Here is a 17,742-nt window from a genome sequence, read left to right on the forward strand (position 1 = left end):
TTTAGCCTCGGTCTTGGCGTATTCAATTTTACCACCGTCAAGTTGAACCGACTTGCTTATGGTAAACGGATTTTTCGGAAGATTGTGGCCATCAGTTGGGCTCATTTGAAGGATAATAGTGTCATCTTGTGGACCAAACCATTCAGGTAGTGTTCTGCTATACACAACGTCCGGGGGGGGGATCTCCCCCGGGAGGGTTTTCAGAGCTAGCCATCGGCTAGCGATTATTTTCGTTTTCTGAAATCTTGCTTTTGTCACAAAACTGTTGGTCAAAGACTAAGTTCGATTCAACGATCAAATGCGCACGAGAGTACTTATTGCAGATGCCTTTTAACCTAGCGCCAACGTAGAAGCAAGAGGCTAAAGTACCACTACTACGTGTAAAAAAAAACACCCACTCACACTAGGAGTAGTACAGTTCTTTACCCTCTAGGCGCGGAACGAAAACGCGAAGGGCGAAGGTACCACGTTTCGTTGTTCTCAACCCAATCAAAAAAAAACTGTCAACACGTGGTGCGTAAGTCTGCTAGTCGACCTTTATCTTCTTAAAGGGAGGCGAGTGAAACCGTAGGCATTCGAGCAGTTAAACGCCTGAAGTTAGGCACACACACGCTAAGCTTCAGGTTGGATTATAGTAACTGGATTACCCAAAATTATAGTAGCCAGCTGCGACTGCCAAAACCAAAACAATAACAACACTACCGTGATGATGTTTGATGATAGTGTTGCATTAATTTCTTCGTTCGCTCGAACGTGAAGCGTTGAACTTCACCACGTTACTTTTTTTCTAGCCTCTAGCTAACTCACGAACCGGAGATAAAATTTTTTAGAGTCCGATTCCACTTAAAAAAACGCTTATAAATTCCCAAAAAACACACGTGCCTTTATGCTCGTAGTAATAAACTCGGAATCGATTTGCATTCTAAATTTGAAATCTGAACTAGGGCCTGATATATGCTGATGAGTTTATATTAATAACAACCGGCTGTGATGCCAAAAATACAGAAGGTAAGCTTCAGTAAGCCTTCAACAAACCTGAAAACTGGGAAGCTAAAACAGGATTAAGCATATCAGCCGAAAAGAGTGCAACCGTAGTATTTCGTAAACCACATCAAAGAAAACCGAAAAATCTGAACACACTAAAAATTAATGGAATAAGCGTGCCTCGTAGGGATAGCTACAGATGCCTAGGAGTCATTTTCGACCAGCATCTGAAATTTCGAGCCCATGCCGAAGAAGTAAGAGTAGCTTGTCAGCAGAGAGTTAATTTTCTTCGCAGCTTAGCTGCTAGGTCTTGGGGCCTGAAAACCCTAATAAACCAGCGAACCATGCAGTACACAGTTCGATCCACAGCTGTCAGCGACATAGAGCATAACATTGATCCTGGCGTTATTGCAATAAACGATAGCATGAGTAATCCTAGCAGTATTAGCAGCAATAGTGACAATGATTCAAGTTCAGATGAAAGATACGGTGAACGACCTAGAAATCAACCAAGTTCTTCTCTTATCAGAGGCCAAGAGATGATGTCCGATCTAGAATTATACTTTCCGAGAACAATTGTCTTCAAAACTCCAACATGCCCACCATGGTTACGAGTTAAACTGCAGGTAGATAAAACACTCCATAATGAACTATCCCAAGGGGCAACGTCCATGGACCTTAAATACTTGTTCAATGAACTCCGGCAAACGAAATATGGCATTTATAGAACAGTATATTCAGATGGATCCAAACAGGGTTCAAAATGTGGATACGGGATCGTCAGCGAAGATTTTAGGTTCCAAAAGTGGCTGAACGACATTTGCAGCATCCACGCAGCTGAAACTGAAGCCGTAAAAAAAGCACTCTCATGGATAGTGGACCAAAGACTTGCTCGAGCCTACCTTATATGCACAGACTCTATGAGTGTGGTGACGAACTTGGAAAAGTGCAAGATCAACTTCAGGTGGAAAGACAACATACAAAATCTACATTACCAGATTTTTGCAATGGGAGCAGAAGTAATCTTTTGCTGGGTCCCTGCCCATATTGGAATCTCTGGAAACGAAATGGCTGACCATGAGGCGAAAAAATCTTTAGAGCTCCCACAGGATGATCAGGAAATTATTGATTTTAAAGTAACCCGAAAAATTATAAAATCGATAACCATAAACAAATGGTAAATGCATTGGCACGCAAACCTTAACAACAAACTGCGTGAAGTTAAAAATACGGTTCTACCTTTTAAAGCAGCATTTACCGGAAACAGAAAGGATGATGTTATTCTAGCACGTCTCCGGATAGGACACACTCTATTAACGCATGCGTACCTGATGGACAGAACTGATCACCCACGGTGTCCGAGATGCAACGAACCAATGACAGTCAAACATATTATTGCAACTTGTGCCCAGTTAGACGCAGATCGGCACATTCATGGTGTTCCGGGAAACATCAGAGAAGCGTTAGCAGACGATAAAGAAAAAGCAAAGAAAGTGTTAGAAATCCTTAAAACAATTCAGCTGTACGATAGAATCTGAAACAACCTTGTAATTACAAAATGGATTGATGGACCTGAATGTTTTTTTTTTGTTGGGTCCCTACCACTGCGACCAGTTGTTAGATCTTTTGTGGTTTGTTAATGTTAAATGTTAAATGTTAAATGTTAAATGTTAAATGTTAAATGTTAAATGTTAAATGTTAAATGTTAAAAAGGTCCTTAATAAACAAAAAAAAATTAAACTATGAATTAAGTTTTTCTAATTGAAAATTATAAAACAAGTTTAAAACCAAAAAGTATTAAAATTTCACCAAAAATGTATATCTTGCAACCCTTCAGATTTCACCACTATTTTTTTTTATTTGAAAAATTCAGCTGAGAGTGATGAAAAATCGGGATTTTTCAAGAAATAAATAAATTTCATCCAAAAATGGATTAAATCCAATAGGAGTTGTTCGTCGAATACGGGGAGGTAGATCTACAACCTTTCCCTGAAATGTAAGATTTTTATTTGATTATTAAGGAGTGTCCTACTCGGGAATTCCCAGGAATAAAAAAAATCAAGAATTCCTGAATCCTGGGAAACTCTAAAATATCCTAGGAATTCCCAAAGCCAATAAAAAGGGATAAATTTCAAAAAAAAAATACACGATCTTAATTAGAGAAATGGTTAAAATTAAGCAAGGAAATTTATAGTTCTACCTTGATAATGTTTTTCGTTGGAAAACTTAGTCTAAAAATGAAAAACGACAAAGAATCTATAAAACCAATAAATTTCAATAAAGAAACGCTACGAAAAGAATCTGAGTGTTCTACTTTGCAACACACATCATTTAGAACTTTAGTAGTTGACAGCAGCAGAATCATCGGCAAAGAAATGACATATTATGAAACAAAAAGATAGTTATCTGAAAATTTACGAGCTTTGATGAATAACCTGAAGTCTAGCTGACCAACTTCTATCGATAGTGAAAAATCTTTTTCGATTATTTGAAATTTTTGCAGCGATAATCAGTCAACTAGTCTGTTAAAGTACTTTGTTTTTGAGTCTAGGTTTTTTAAATTGCTAATTGAATTTTTTAGGCATTTAAAAAAATTTGAAATGTTTTGCAATACTAGTATCTAAAAAATTAAAAAATACCATATAGTTTCGTATGTAGTAGGGTGATAAAATCTTCATTTTCATTTTTTTCCCGAGATCCCGAGAATTTCCGGGAAAAGGATCGCTAGATTTCCTGATTCCCGGAAACACTAAAATGGCCGGGAAATGGACACTCTAACTCGCATGTTTGTAATTCAGCTCAATTGAAAATTATAGGCAACCTACTACGTGAACATCCTCACCATAAAGCAGAAAACAAGGGATTATAGCTAAAATAAGGTGAAAGGTTAAATTGCAATAAAAAAAAACGGATAAACACGGGGAGGGAAGAAAACGGCCACCTTTCATAACCTAGCAATGCGGAAACAAAATTTCAACAAAGTGAAAGAAAACTTGTGGGAAAAAAGGCAACTGAACCGGACTGGTGAATTAAAGGTGAATGAAAAGCTACTCAAGCAGCAAGAAAAACTTTTAAAAGTTGGCTACTACCAAACGTTAGCTAATTGTAAGCTGAATTAAAATTAAGTACGGAATTCGGCTTTGTCTTTTTTATTTCGATCAGAGAGAATGAAATGCTTATCATAAAGACATACTCTCTGGAGCCACTATTACTGTACAATACGATACAATATCCTACGGCTTTTCGGGGCTTACATTTTCCCGGAAACAAAACTAATGCAAATTTATTTTCTCTTCCGCTTTCATCTTCCGCAGGTAATGTGTGTTCAGTACTGGCCGCCCAATCGGGAGCAGGAGGAAATCTACGGCGACATTCACATCACAGTGCAGTCTGAAGAAGAGCTTGCTAATTTTCACATAAGAACGTTTAGGTTATTTAAAGTGAACAAAGACAACGTAAGTGTTTGCCGTATTCGTTCGTGTTCATTTATTTTTTGTTTTGTTTTTGCTTTTCGTTCCATCCATCCTTGTGTGCCAGACGACCAGAGTAACTTCGTCCTCCGAAATGTAACTTGACAACGTTCTCATCACCCGATTCCATTCATTTCGGAGCTGTCTTTATGCAGTCCCTTAAACCTTCTTGGCAAAGGAGATTGCGACCGTATGCTGCTATCTTCAGCTCCTTCCATCCACCATATTTACACTCGTACCAGTTGTGTGAAAGTGTGTCTTTGTGAAACCGTATGTGATCTATCCATCAGACCCATAACATCGCAACAATGTGTATACGTACATAGTTATTGTGCACATGTTTATTCCAGCTACACTCGTCGGCGCACAGTGGGGCAGAGCTTACTCAATGCTGGACAAAACTTTGTTATTTGACGAAATGTTAACGTTAGTGAAAGCTGCCTTTTTGACTTGTAGATGTTCGTCTCGGAGAGATAAAACTGTATTTATATTGTTTTTTTTTTCATTTTTTCTTTAAAAAAGAAAACAAAGGTGGGTGGACAGCTTCTAAACATGGAAAGCTTAAATGTTACCGTTGACAAAAGTATATTTTTGACACGCTAATGACATTCAGGCTAAATATCTTAATTCAACTTCTAAAGAAAGATATAATTTTAAAAATATCAATACAAAATTCTGGAAAAATCCATACATTATAATTACATTAAAATTACATTACAATTACATTACAATTACATTACAATTACATTACAATTACATTACAATTACATTACAATTACATTACAATTACATTACAATTACATTACAATTACATTACAATTACATTACAATTACATTACAATTACATTACAATTACATTACAATTACATTACAATTACATTACAATTACATTACAATTACATTACAATTACATTACAATTACTTTACAATTACATTACAATTACATTACAATTACATTACAATTACATTACAATTACATTACAATTACATTACAATTACATTACAATTACATTACAATTACATTACAATTACATTACAATTACATTACAATTACATTACAATTACATTACAATTACATTACAATTACATTACAATTACATTACAATTACATTACAATTACATTACAATTACATTACAATTACATTACAATTACATTACAATTACATTACAATTACATTACAATTACATTACAATTACATTACCATTACATTACAATTACATTACAATTACATTACAATTACATTACAATTACATTACAATTACATTACAATTACATTACAATTACATTACAATTACATTACAATTACATTACAATTACATTACAATTACATTACAATTACATTACAATTACATTACAATTACATTACAATTACATTACAATTACATTACAATTACATTACAATTACATTTCAATTACATTACAATTACATTACAATTACATTACAATTACATTACAGTTACATTACAATTACATTACAATTACATTACAATTACATTACAGTTACATTACAATTACATTACAATTACATTACAATTACATTACAATTACATTACAATTACATTACAATTACATTACAATTACATTACAACTACATTACAATTACATTACAATTACGTTACAACTACATTACAATTACATTACAATTACATTACAATTACATTACAATTACATTACAATTACATTACAATTACATTACAATTACATTACAATTACATTACAATTACATTACAATTACATTACAATTACATTACAATTACATTACAATTACATTACAATTACATTACAATTACATTACAATTACATTACAATTACATTACAATTACATTACAATTACATTACAATTACATTACAATTACATTACAATTACATTACAATTACATTACAATTACATTACAATTACATTACAATTACATTACAATTAAATTACAATTACATTACAATTACATTACAATTACATTACAATTACATTACAATTACATTACAATTACATTTCAATTACATTACAATTACATTACAATTACATTACAATTACATTACAATTACATTACAATTACATTACAATTACATTACAATTACATTACAATTACATTACAATTACATTACAATTACATTACAATTACATTACAATTACATTACAATTACATTACAATTACATTACAACTACATTACAATTACATTACAATTACGTTACAACTACATTACAATTACATTACAATTACATTACAATTACATTACAATTACATTACCATTACATTACAATTACATTACAATTACATTACAATTACATTACAATTACATTACAATTACATTACAATTACATTACAAATACATTACAATTACATTACAATTACATTACAATTACATTACAATTACATTACAATTACATTACAATTACATCACAATTACATTACAATTACATTACAATTACATTACAATTACATTACAATTACATTATAATTACATTACAATTACATTACAATTACATTACATCTTGAACAACAAAAACTTTTATAAAAACACATGAAGCATGTTCATTGAAGAAGTTGTGAAGTATTGTCCGTGATTCAGACTTGTTTGCCCCACTGTGTGTTGGCGGCCAAACGCAAGGCGCAAAGCCGCCATGGGCCATATGTAGCATCGTGGAGTACTGACAACAACTCTCCACATAAAACATTCCGCCAAACTTTTCAAGAACTTCTGGTTCGGTACGAGGTTGAAACGACGGGGCACATGTAGACAAAAGTCCATAGACCATCAAAAGAAAATTATACCCTGAGGACGCTTTGCTGTTGCCTCGACGAAAAAGCACCAGAACCTTGGCCCTCAGAACGAACCCTCGGGTAAGCTGGAAAATGAAACTTTTATGAATCTCCTTCCGGGAACCTTTTCCTTCCAGCACCACCAGTTAACTTGGAAATTAGCAAATACAACAATCGGGCCCATTTCCGGACCCATTCGAACCTCAACGGAACGGCATAGCATGGCACAATGATGAAGACCAGCACAAACGCCAAGCAAAACATCCTCGGGGGCTTTCTGGTATTTATGCGCGCGAGAAACATTGAACAGCATCAGACAGAGATGGCTCATTGCAGTATACTAACTAGCTGCTGCCAGGCGATGACGCCTCCGGGGGCTTTGGCAGCAACTAAACACCTTCCGTGGACTTGCTGCTGCAAGTTTCCTTGGAGCTTTCGCAACACCACCACCTTCGGATGCTGTAGTGTAAATAAATGATTAACTATAAGTTTACTTCCCCTCAATAAAGTTGGTCTCTCTCGGTCGATGTGCCAGTTTGTTAAGATCCTTGCTGCGTTGTGCCGAACGTACATATTTTCTTGTTCGAAGTGATATCTCATTAGTGAGACGAATCTCGAGAAAGATTAGCGGGTGCTGAAGGATAGGATAATTCTATCACAGCCAGCTCATGCATGAAACACGAAACTCATTTCACTTTACTTCTCATTAGCACTAAGCATTAGTGTTACTGGAGAAATTCTTTCTGATATTTGTGTCAGCAAAGATACTTTTCCCAGAATAATGTTTATTGACGTATCAACCTATTTCTCCTTAATTATTGTTCATTTTGTTTTTGAAATCTTGTTCAAGGTTTCGTTTGATGAAGGTCTAAGAAATAGTTAATCGTGTCAGCAAAAACTTAATCATTGCACCTTTTCATTCCAAAAACCAAACAGCTTGGACTGCTTCAAGCGTATCTAGAATAATCGGAAACGCCATTTACTTGAGTATTAAATATCTGGGCATTTTTCCGGGCAACTGGCCCGGGCGGGACTCTTTCCAAATTTTGTAATATTAAATTTTCTGAATATTACATTTTAAATGAGATTGAACTCATCTCGGAAGTGCTGGTTCCATATTACCAAACTTCTGTTTTCATATTTCGGATTCTCTATCCAGTGTATGATTCTTAATTGTCAGGCTTTATCATCATTTGAAAATAGAAATGAATAGAAGTTTTGAAATTCTGGGTCAAATTTTATTAAGCATTTCATTCAATACACGCCACAAAGTAAAGTGCCATGAATATAACAAGAAAAAAATCCTCATTCAATATTTGACTCATGATTTTGGAAACCTATGCTTTTTCAATGTTTAGCTAATAATTTTCCGAAAATGAATAAACGAAAACTAAAAACCGTCCTGAGATTTTATAACATATTCAGATTAGAAGTTCTAAAACTTGATTAAGCTTTTCAAATGGTGATCCAGAATTGAAAAATCAGAATCAGACGCATCATTCGAATTTCAGATTTTAGTTCAGATTCACAAGTCGAATTAAAAATAAATACTGAAATGATGAATTAGGATTTTAACCCAAAACATCAAAATTTAAATTACATATTTATGATTCAGGGCTCTGAAAAAAATTTCACTGCCTGGCTCATATAAAAATTGTAATCTGGAATTTAGATTCGGAAAACGTTTTTCGTACATTTCAGATATCGTATTGCAATTTGGAAACAAATTCAAAATTCAAATTTTGGATTCAGGTTCAGATTTCTAATTCGGAATTTATTAAAAAAAATCAAATTTAGCTAGTAAATAAACTAGGTATACAAGCAAGTTAAAAAATATCAAGATGACTATTTTTTTGAGGACTTTAAACCGCAAGAGATCGTATAATTATAAATTTTAATAGGTAATTCAATTTTAATATTTCAAATTTTTGATCTAATTCAGTTTGTTTGCATAGTGCAGCTTTAAATCAACAAATATAAAGTAGAATTTGAGTGTACTCTTCAGGTTTTGTAAAATAATTTTTATTTAGAACAATCATGCGCATGGTTTTCATAAGGAAATAAATTTCTAACAAAAATACTGAAATTAGTTCAAGAGTTTGATAGACTTAGCTTATTTGATTTAGACATAGAAAAAGTTTTTTCACGAAATCGATGGCTTTAAAAAAAACTATTTCAATGCTCAAATGAAATGAGTTCAATCTAGCAGACTGTTGAGCAAATTCAAATTTAAAATAAAATTAAAAGAAAGAGATTACATTTTTGCTGTTCAAATGTAATTTTTGCGAGTTTAATTCAAATAATAGCTTTAAGCTTGAAATTTGGCTCTTAGCTTAGCTTAGCTTAGCTTGATTAACTACTCACAGCCACCTTAAACCGTAAAACCCAAAGTGCATGGTTGTAGAAAATGTATGCATTGCTTGTTCGAAAAATATATTATGATAACAATCACTTCGAGGTCCACGATCGCTGGCGTGGCTCAATAGAACAAGTTCCACATTGCCAATGGTTGCTACTCCGTGATTGACCGAGGCCATCAATTTTGATCAGAGGTCAAATGAATGGTGCTTGGGATTAGCAGCTCATTCACACTGCACAAAACTGATGCTCTCTCTTTTAACGTTAATAACGGCGCCGGCCACGTCCTAGTAGTCAATAGATAGATTGGGAGAAAAAGAAAAGGATGAAAGATCTATTTTGTGCTTTAGGACCGAGGTTACCTCTGCATCCTAGCAAAACAATTTTGGTTGGGAGACGGGTTGAAGGAATTGATTGGTATACACTTTTGACTAGTGTTACGGTGAACCTTAAAAATTATTTTCCTAACTCCTATTAGTTCCTATTGAAAACTTTCAGTTCATTAAAGGCTTGAGTATGTTAAGTTTAATAGTGTCAAAAATTTATTATGAGGGACTCTAAAAATTCTTGTTCCTTATTGCTTCTTATTTCGAGTGAAAATTTTAATGCATAGTGTCCATCAAATTTAATCATGCTTCCATTTCATAATTTTTCCCAACTTAAGCAATAAACGTTTAACTTTAATACAAAAAACATCGAAACTACTTAAAAAGACTTAAAGTATGGTTGAAACCCCCACAAAGTTTGTATCTGGATCTTAACAGCTCTAATGATATAAAATAACAACAATAAAAAAAAATATGCAAAATGAAATGTTTGCGTTTATTCCGAAAAAAAACCCTTTCAAAATAAAAACGCATAAACGAAGACCACAGCATTCAAATATATTAACCGTGCTACAGGGCCGTAGGAAGAACCGACTTATGAGGGGGGTTTTGGTGACTTATTTATACCCATGATTTTTTGCCCAACAACACACAAATAAAAAAAATAAAACAAATTATGTTTGTAACTAGATGATTATTCATTTTAAAGTACTCATTAATAGTTTTTGTATGAAATCGTAACTTTAAATAAAACACGAATGCCACAAGGATGACAAAGTGTCGTTGAAAAAACCTTAAAAAAAGTAACTTTAAAACAGTGGTCCTTAGCCTAAAGGGTGTGCTAAATTTTTATAACCAAGACAAAATATGAAATTTGCTTTCATCGATGGTTAAAATTTTTGAATTTGTTTAAAAGTCTGGTAGATCAAAGTTATTTGATTTGAGCATAAAATAAGTTCTTTTTAGAGTAGCCTTCAATTTCTTTTAAAAAAACTTATTCTATACTCAAATTAAACAAGCCCAATCTTCTAAACTCTTTTGCAAACTCTAAGATTCTAACCTTTGATGAAAATAAACAAAATTTTACAAAATAAAAACATTAAGAGATAAAAAAATTTCGGATCGAATATTTTTGATGCAAACTTGAACTAAATTTATGGTTTTAGTTTGAAATTAGGCTTAATAACTGCAATATTAATAATGTTTAACAATACACTGAAAAAATAAAGTATTTTATGCAGATTTTTTAAGTGAAGATCAGGTACATGTTTCTTCAACTGGAAATATTTTCCATGAAGAATCAATTCCATGATAAAAATCTTGTGGATGTTTTTTTTTTATATAATTTGAGATATTTTGCAGGAATCATAACTTTGAAAATTTAATCTAATTCTACTTTAGATTTGTGATTTTCAGTTGAATTGTATGTACAAACTAATTCTGATTAAAAATATGATATTTGGAAATTGAATTGACAAGCAAATTTTTAAGTTCATGTTCTCTTGAATTTCTCAACTATTTTATGTTGATTGAGAAACTCATTCAATTGAACTTTGAATCTGTTTCCAAATTTCTATACGATTTTTGAAATGTACAAAAAATATGATTTAGGAATCTTACTTCTAGATTAGATCTTTATTATCCAAGCCTTTGAGCCCTCATTCATGAATCTATTATTTAAATATTGTAGAGCTGGTTTTATCTTCATTCATCATTTCAATGATTGATTTTCTATCTGTTTTGTGAATCTGGTTAAAAATGTGAATTTCAAATGATGAAACTGAATCTGAGTTTTCAATTTTGGATCGCCATCTAGAAGCTTTATATGTTTAAATTTTGTGCTAAAATGAAGTTTAAGAATTTTGAATATGAATATAAAACAAAATTCTTCTTTTTTTTACAATTTGAAATCTACTGAAAATGCATGTGTTTTTCGAGAAAAATCATTCAAATTTTATATGAAATGCAAAACCGAATTTGAGCCAGGATTTCATAGCAGCTTTCCATTTTTAATTTCTTATGATTACTCGAACTGAAAATCAAGAATCCTTAACTTGATACAGAATCAGAAATACGAAAATATGTCGAAATATAATTTTTGTTATGGGAATATGGAATCAAAACCTTCAAAATGGGTTTGATTTAAAATTTAATATTCAGAACTTAATTTCTATAATCAGATTGCCAGATTGCCTGGTTTTAACCGGATTGGCCCGGATATTTAATATAAAATTTGGGAAAAGTCCGGTCCGCCCCGTTTTCTGGATTCATTGAAAAAGCCCGGATTTTGCCCGGGTTTGTTTTTATTCTCATCCTTAAATCAAACTAAAAAAACAAATTGTGTAGTATTTTTTTTAATTATGCGTTAATTTTTGCAGTAAGTTTCAAAAAAAAAAATCATGAAAGGTTTTTTAAAGTTTTCTTTATAGATTTTTGATGAGCAATTCCTAGGTTTTGACCAAAATTGCCCGGTATTGCCTGGATTTTGGTCGACAATTTTGAAATCAAATACTCGGCTTTTGCCAGGTTTTAATATAGAACAGCATGGATTTGTCCGGCCCGGATACGTGCTGAAAAAAATCAGACAACCTTATTCTATGAAGCAATGGGAAAATTTTGAAAACAGTAGCAGATTTTAAGCTTGGGATGGATTTTTGAGGTTTTTGCTTTAGTTTTTAGTCCTGATAGTAACTCTTGAATATCTTTGCTCTATTATCATGATTTGATTATGAATTTAAAATTTTGAGTCTAGAGTAGAATACCTCGCTTGCTTTTTTGGACCCTCATGGGGGGGGTTTAACCCCCAAAACCCCCCCCGTTCCTACGGCCATGCCGTGCTATCTATATTTCAATTAACATTTTGTACGATACAGATTTTTTTAATACACAAACAGGTTAAAAAATGAAAACAAAAGTCGAACAGCAAAGCCCCCTCACACCTTTTTCTTAGATCCTGGCCTTAGAAATTCAATTGTGTTCTCGAATTGCGCAGATCACGTCAAATATTAAGTCTAGTTGACGTTCATGTTTTAATCACTTTCCCTATCAAAATTTCATTTTTAGATATTTTTACAATTTTTATGCTATCAAACCATAAATTTGAATTTTTCTTTTATTCAAATTCAAATTAAACAAAATCCATAACACTGGAGTAATTCAAAGTTGAGTTTGATGACCATTTAAAATAATGATTAAAGAATGCAAATATTTTATCAGATAGAATGGAACGGGCTCACCAAACCGGGATAATCAGATCAATTGTCGGCTATGTGGGCTCTAGTACATTTCTTGATGCATTTTTGATGATCGATGAGAAGACGCTTCGTGTGCCGATGGTCAGTTCCATAAAATGTCGCAGTGCCGGGGTCCAAACAATTGAAATTTGGTAAACTTCTTGAGAATGTTTTAAAATCTCCATATCCGGATTGATCCTATGATTCGGTTTTGCGTTTTTTGATGCTAAACAAAAACTTTCGAGGCAATTTTCGCGGAGCTGTCAAAAGCACGACCGACCACTAGTTTTACTCATGGCCAACTCCCTTTAAGCTTGAAATTTGGCTCTTGAATAAAAACTAGTTTCCTATTTTGTTACTGAAAACAGTCAAAATCAAGCTAATCAATTTAAAAATTTAAGGACATATTTTCAAAAGTTGCTATTTCAAACGACAAAGTTTTGATGTCATAGAATTCTCAAATAAATCATCAAAAAATGCTAAACAATATTTCTTTGGGGTTTTCTTTTTCAAAATTTATACATTATTTGAGCTAAAATATCACAGAAATAGAATCATAAAAATCATAGTAACCAATCACCCCAATCAACCATGAAGCGGTGTAAACAATAATTAAACATTCAGTTTATTTTAAAATTCCGGAAAAAAAATTCTATAAAAATCTGATCGATTGATAGTCTGTCAAAACTCATCAAAATAATTAGCATTTTCGGAACAAAAAAACACTTTCTCTCAAAATGAAGATCATGCTATGGTCATCATGGTTGAATTTGTGAACGATAATATTTTGACAGGAGTTTGATAATAAAAACATGTGAACCATAATTTTTTTCAAGAACATAGTTTTAAAACAATGATTTGACAAATATAGAAAAAGTTTTCTAATGTGGCCTAATTTTGTTTTCCATCAAATTCAAAACATATTTCGATTGGCACTTATCAAGAGCTGAACAGTTTACACGTCAAAAAAAGCACATAACGATTAGCAAAATAAGGAAAAAAAATAGTGCCAAATTGGTGATCCAACGCATTTCTAAAATAAAGTTTTTTTTCTGTAAAATTAGACTTTAAATGACTTCATCAAAATATTAAATAAAAAAAAAGGTTTGAAACTTGGAAACCAAAAAATAATCCTAAGAATTAAATAAAGATTTATGCTTATCCTACTTAGTTACAAATTCAAATACTGGATTTACATACGAGAAGTATGCCATCTCTTAGGAAGTACCGGATCATGGGGAGGGGGGGTTGGCTGAGTTTGGTGGCATAATTTATCCTATAACAATTTTGCTTGAACAATGCATACATAATAAGAAAAATAAAAATAGTCAGGTTCTATATAATTATGCAGTATGCAGGCACAGACAAAATGCAGATTTGAGTTATTTTACATTAAAAGTAAGGTAGGGGAGCAAGAGGTACTTGATCCCAGGGGATAGGGGGAAGTGTTCCTAAATGCGCATACAGCCGATTGACGATATGGCTGGAGATTCATCATATCTTATCAGTGCAGTTTGAGGGTAAAACGTTTTTAATAAATGGCATGAAAAAAAAAATTGTTATATACAGTTGAAAAAATTTAAAAATTCAAACAAGATTTTTGTCAGTTTTGTTACAATATATTGAACTTTAATTATCGTGCGTACAGATTCTGTGAACATTAATTTTAATGGTTTTTCTTTCTTATTCATCCGAAAATCGGAAATTCAACAAATTGAAACTTTAGGCAAAGTTTTAAATGATAAGATATTAAAATAAGAGACAGGTTCTGAATGCCCATACCAAGGCAGGTTAAATGCCTATATCAAGAAAAATAGATTAGTCTTATAATTTTTTTACTTTTAATCATTGAAACATTAAATCTACGCTCAAATCACGATCTTAGAGCGAAAAAATTTCATACTGATCCGATAAAAATTTAATATGAACAAAATATTACCATGAAATATGGCCATATGGCATACCTAACTATGTTTCATGCAAAAGAACTAGTGATATTAAAAATTTCCCCAAAATTTTAGCCTTGACGTATGCTTAACATCCGTTTCTACCATTTTCAATTAAAAAATATGAAAATATTGTAAATGTTAATGAAATATAGCTAAAAACATAAATATGCGCATTTAGCCCGCCAGTTTCGGGAATCGGCTTTTATTATAAAATCATTTTCACAAAAACTGTAAGAGATTTTAACAGAAAAGTTGCTCTAACGTATATAAAACAGATGTCCACTCATGTGTATATAGTTTTCAAACTCCTATCTATTGGAATATGGGAGAAAATGAGTGCTTTCATTAATATGCGCATATAGCCCGCCTCTCCCCTACTTGGTTCCTTCGCTATACTGCCGCTCATAGCAAGTCCGTCCCATTTGCGTTTTCATCATTTTTCAGTTTATCGCTGGAAACACTTTAGTTTTATCTGTAGTTTCAAGAGAAAACTTTGTTTTCATTACTTTGTTCTGATGAACATTGAAAAAAACCTCAAGTAATTTTGTCCCATTGAACAAATGATCGCAAGTCGGTCCCATATGGCATAAATCATAGCAAGTCGGTCCCACAGCCATAAGGGCCCAGCAAATGATTTTCAACAAAATCAAAACAAAAAAATAATCCTTATAAAGCGAAAATCTTTCATTAGCCGTAGCAGTGACAGATTCTGTTGATTATTTTAATTAAAAAAGCATACAAGTGCCGAATTACCGTTGGACTTTTTTATAATTTTTCAATGCTGTTTTTCTCAATTCAACAAAAATGCAAATGGGACGGACTTGCTATGAGCGGCAGTATATCTCAAAACAGAAATGTCTTACAAAAATCAAATGTTGTAGAAAAATGTGGCAAATAGAACAAACCAACAATGCTGTTACCTCAACAAATTTTCAAAATTTTATTTTTCGAGTTATTGAACTTTGTTTGAAAAATTTAACAAAGTGTGGTTTGAGGATCTTTTTTATCACTTTAAAATGTTTCTCACATGAAAAGATTATAGTTCAATAGTAATTATAGTTCCAATATGCCAATCGTTCGAGTATAATATGAAATTCATAATGCTATATTTTTAAAGCAATAGAAAACTTTAATTTTTTTAAGAAGAAGTTTTCCAAAATGTATGTTATGGGTTCACTTGATCCTTAGAGTCCTAAAGGATATTTTTCTCTTCTGAATAGATCGTGATCATTGGTTATTATGAAATTAGAAATATCTTTTCAATAACTTATGTTTACTCAGTAATTATCTGTTAAAATAAACTTAAAATACTGTATTTATCTAAAAACTAGAAAATTGCGCCTTAAAGTATGCAATACCTCTAGGGTATTAGACAAACTTTTAGAGTTCTTTTTGTCTGATAGTCTACTTAAAACTGTTATTTATATGAGAAATAATATGACAGAAAAAAGTCAACTGACATTTTATCTCCGGATTTTTGCCTAGGGACAGGGCACCCTGAATTAAGGATCAAGTCTCCTTTAGTAAGGGATCAAGTCTCCTGTAACTGAAAAAATATCACAATTTTTTTGGTCTCACGACAACGCTTCTGGTTCATCTATGAGTTGCTGTATCTTTCTAACTTTGGAGCAAATAAATTTAAAGTTATACGCTGTCGGAATATGCAAAAGACGACGAGTTGCTAAATTTTCTCAAAAAGATATGATTAAAATAAGAAAAGCGGATCAAGTATCCCCATTCTCCCCCATTCATTTTGATTTCTAATTTTCTAAGATTAGTCCTAGAAGTTGCCATTTTTTTTCCAAGAATTTAAAAAAAAATAGGGATTTGAAGATTTCATTATAAAGAAAAACTTTTTATATTAACTTTAATTAGAAAGAAGTAAGCTAATTCTTTTAACCACAAGCATGACCATTTGAGGCATTGTTAGAAATTTATCAAATATTTAGAAATTAAGAAAATTTAGGAAAGTAAGAGATTATGTTTGCGGTTCAATTCAGCTTTATTTTCTACTCTTGTTATCTTGATAAAAATTGAAGAATTTAGTTTGAAACTTTTTTTAGGTAGAATCAACAATATAAATATTTTTTGCTATAAGATTTTAATCGCCGTATATTTATGATTCGAAATTTTAGATGGCATGTTCGGCGGGATGAAAATCTTGGGAGAAATTTTATTTTTATAGAATGAAAGAAAGCATGAAAAACTGAGAAACAAAAAGCCAGTCAGATAGTTTGAGAGCGTGTTTTTACGCACACTTCAAACGAGCTCGACATTTTTTACCTAGAAATCTTCTTCAATATCTGCCAATATCAAAATTTTTAAATAAAAATCATGAAGAAAAGCACTTAACTTTTGTTTAAGAAATACAACAGTCAATTTAAAATCATATTTCAATCTTTCAAAAAATAGTTCACATTAATTTGATGAAATTTACTCAAAAAATTTAGAGGCAACTACATAATTATAATGACTCTACTTAAATATTCGTTTGATTTTGCAAATAAAGTGTAAAAACTCGGGGAAAATCTGGGCGATTTGGCAAGCGTAGTCTTATCTTATTCAAATTCGATATTCGGTACTAAATTTCTTACAACAATTTTTTTTTGAAAAACAGTAGTAGAACTATTGTACTTGGATAAGATTTAGAAACTTAGTTCTG

At 32.0% G+C, this 17,742-nt stretch overlaps 1 protein-coding gene across 5 annotated transcripts in view; it reads left to right on the plus strand.

Annotated features, from left to right (window-relative positions):
• The window catches only part of LOC129741633 (receptor-type tyrosine-protein phosphatase kappa), a 480,680-nt gene that overhangs the window by 431,832 nt on the left and 31,106 nt on the right, over positions 1–17,742 (plus strand). For all 5 annotated transcript variants that reach the window (XR_008736462.1, XM_055733377.1, XM_055733376.1 and 2 more), the window contains one exon: positions 4,299–4,439. Coding sequence is in view for 4 of the 5 variants with exons in the window: in XM_055733377.1 (XP_055589352.1) it covers positions 4,299–4,439 (141 nt within the window). In the remaining variant the exon portion in view is untranslated. The remainder of the gene's footprint in view (positions 1–4,298; positions 4,440–17,742) is intronic.

This window comes from Uranotaenia lowii, chromosome 2, assembly GCF_029784155.1.
Source record: "Uranotaenia lowii strain MFRU-FL chromosome 2, ASM2978415v1, whole genome shotgun sequence".
In the NCBI taxonomy this organism is placed as follows: Eukaryota; Metazoa; Arthropoda; class Insecta; order Diptera; family Culicidae; genus Uranotaenia; species Uranotaenia lowii.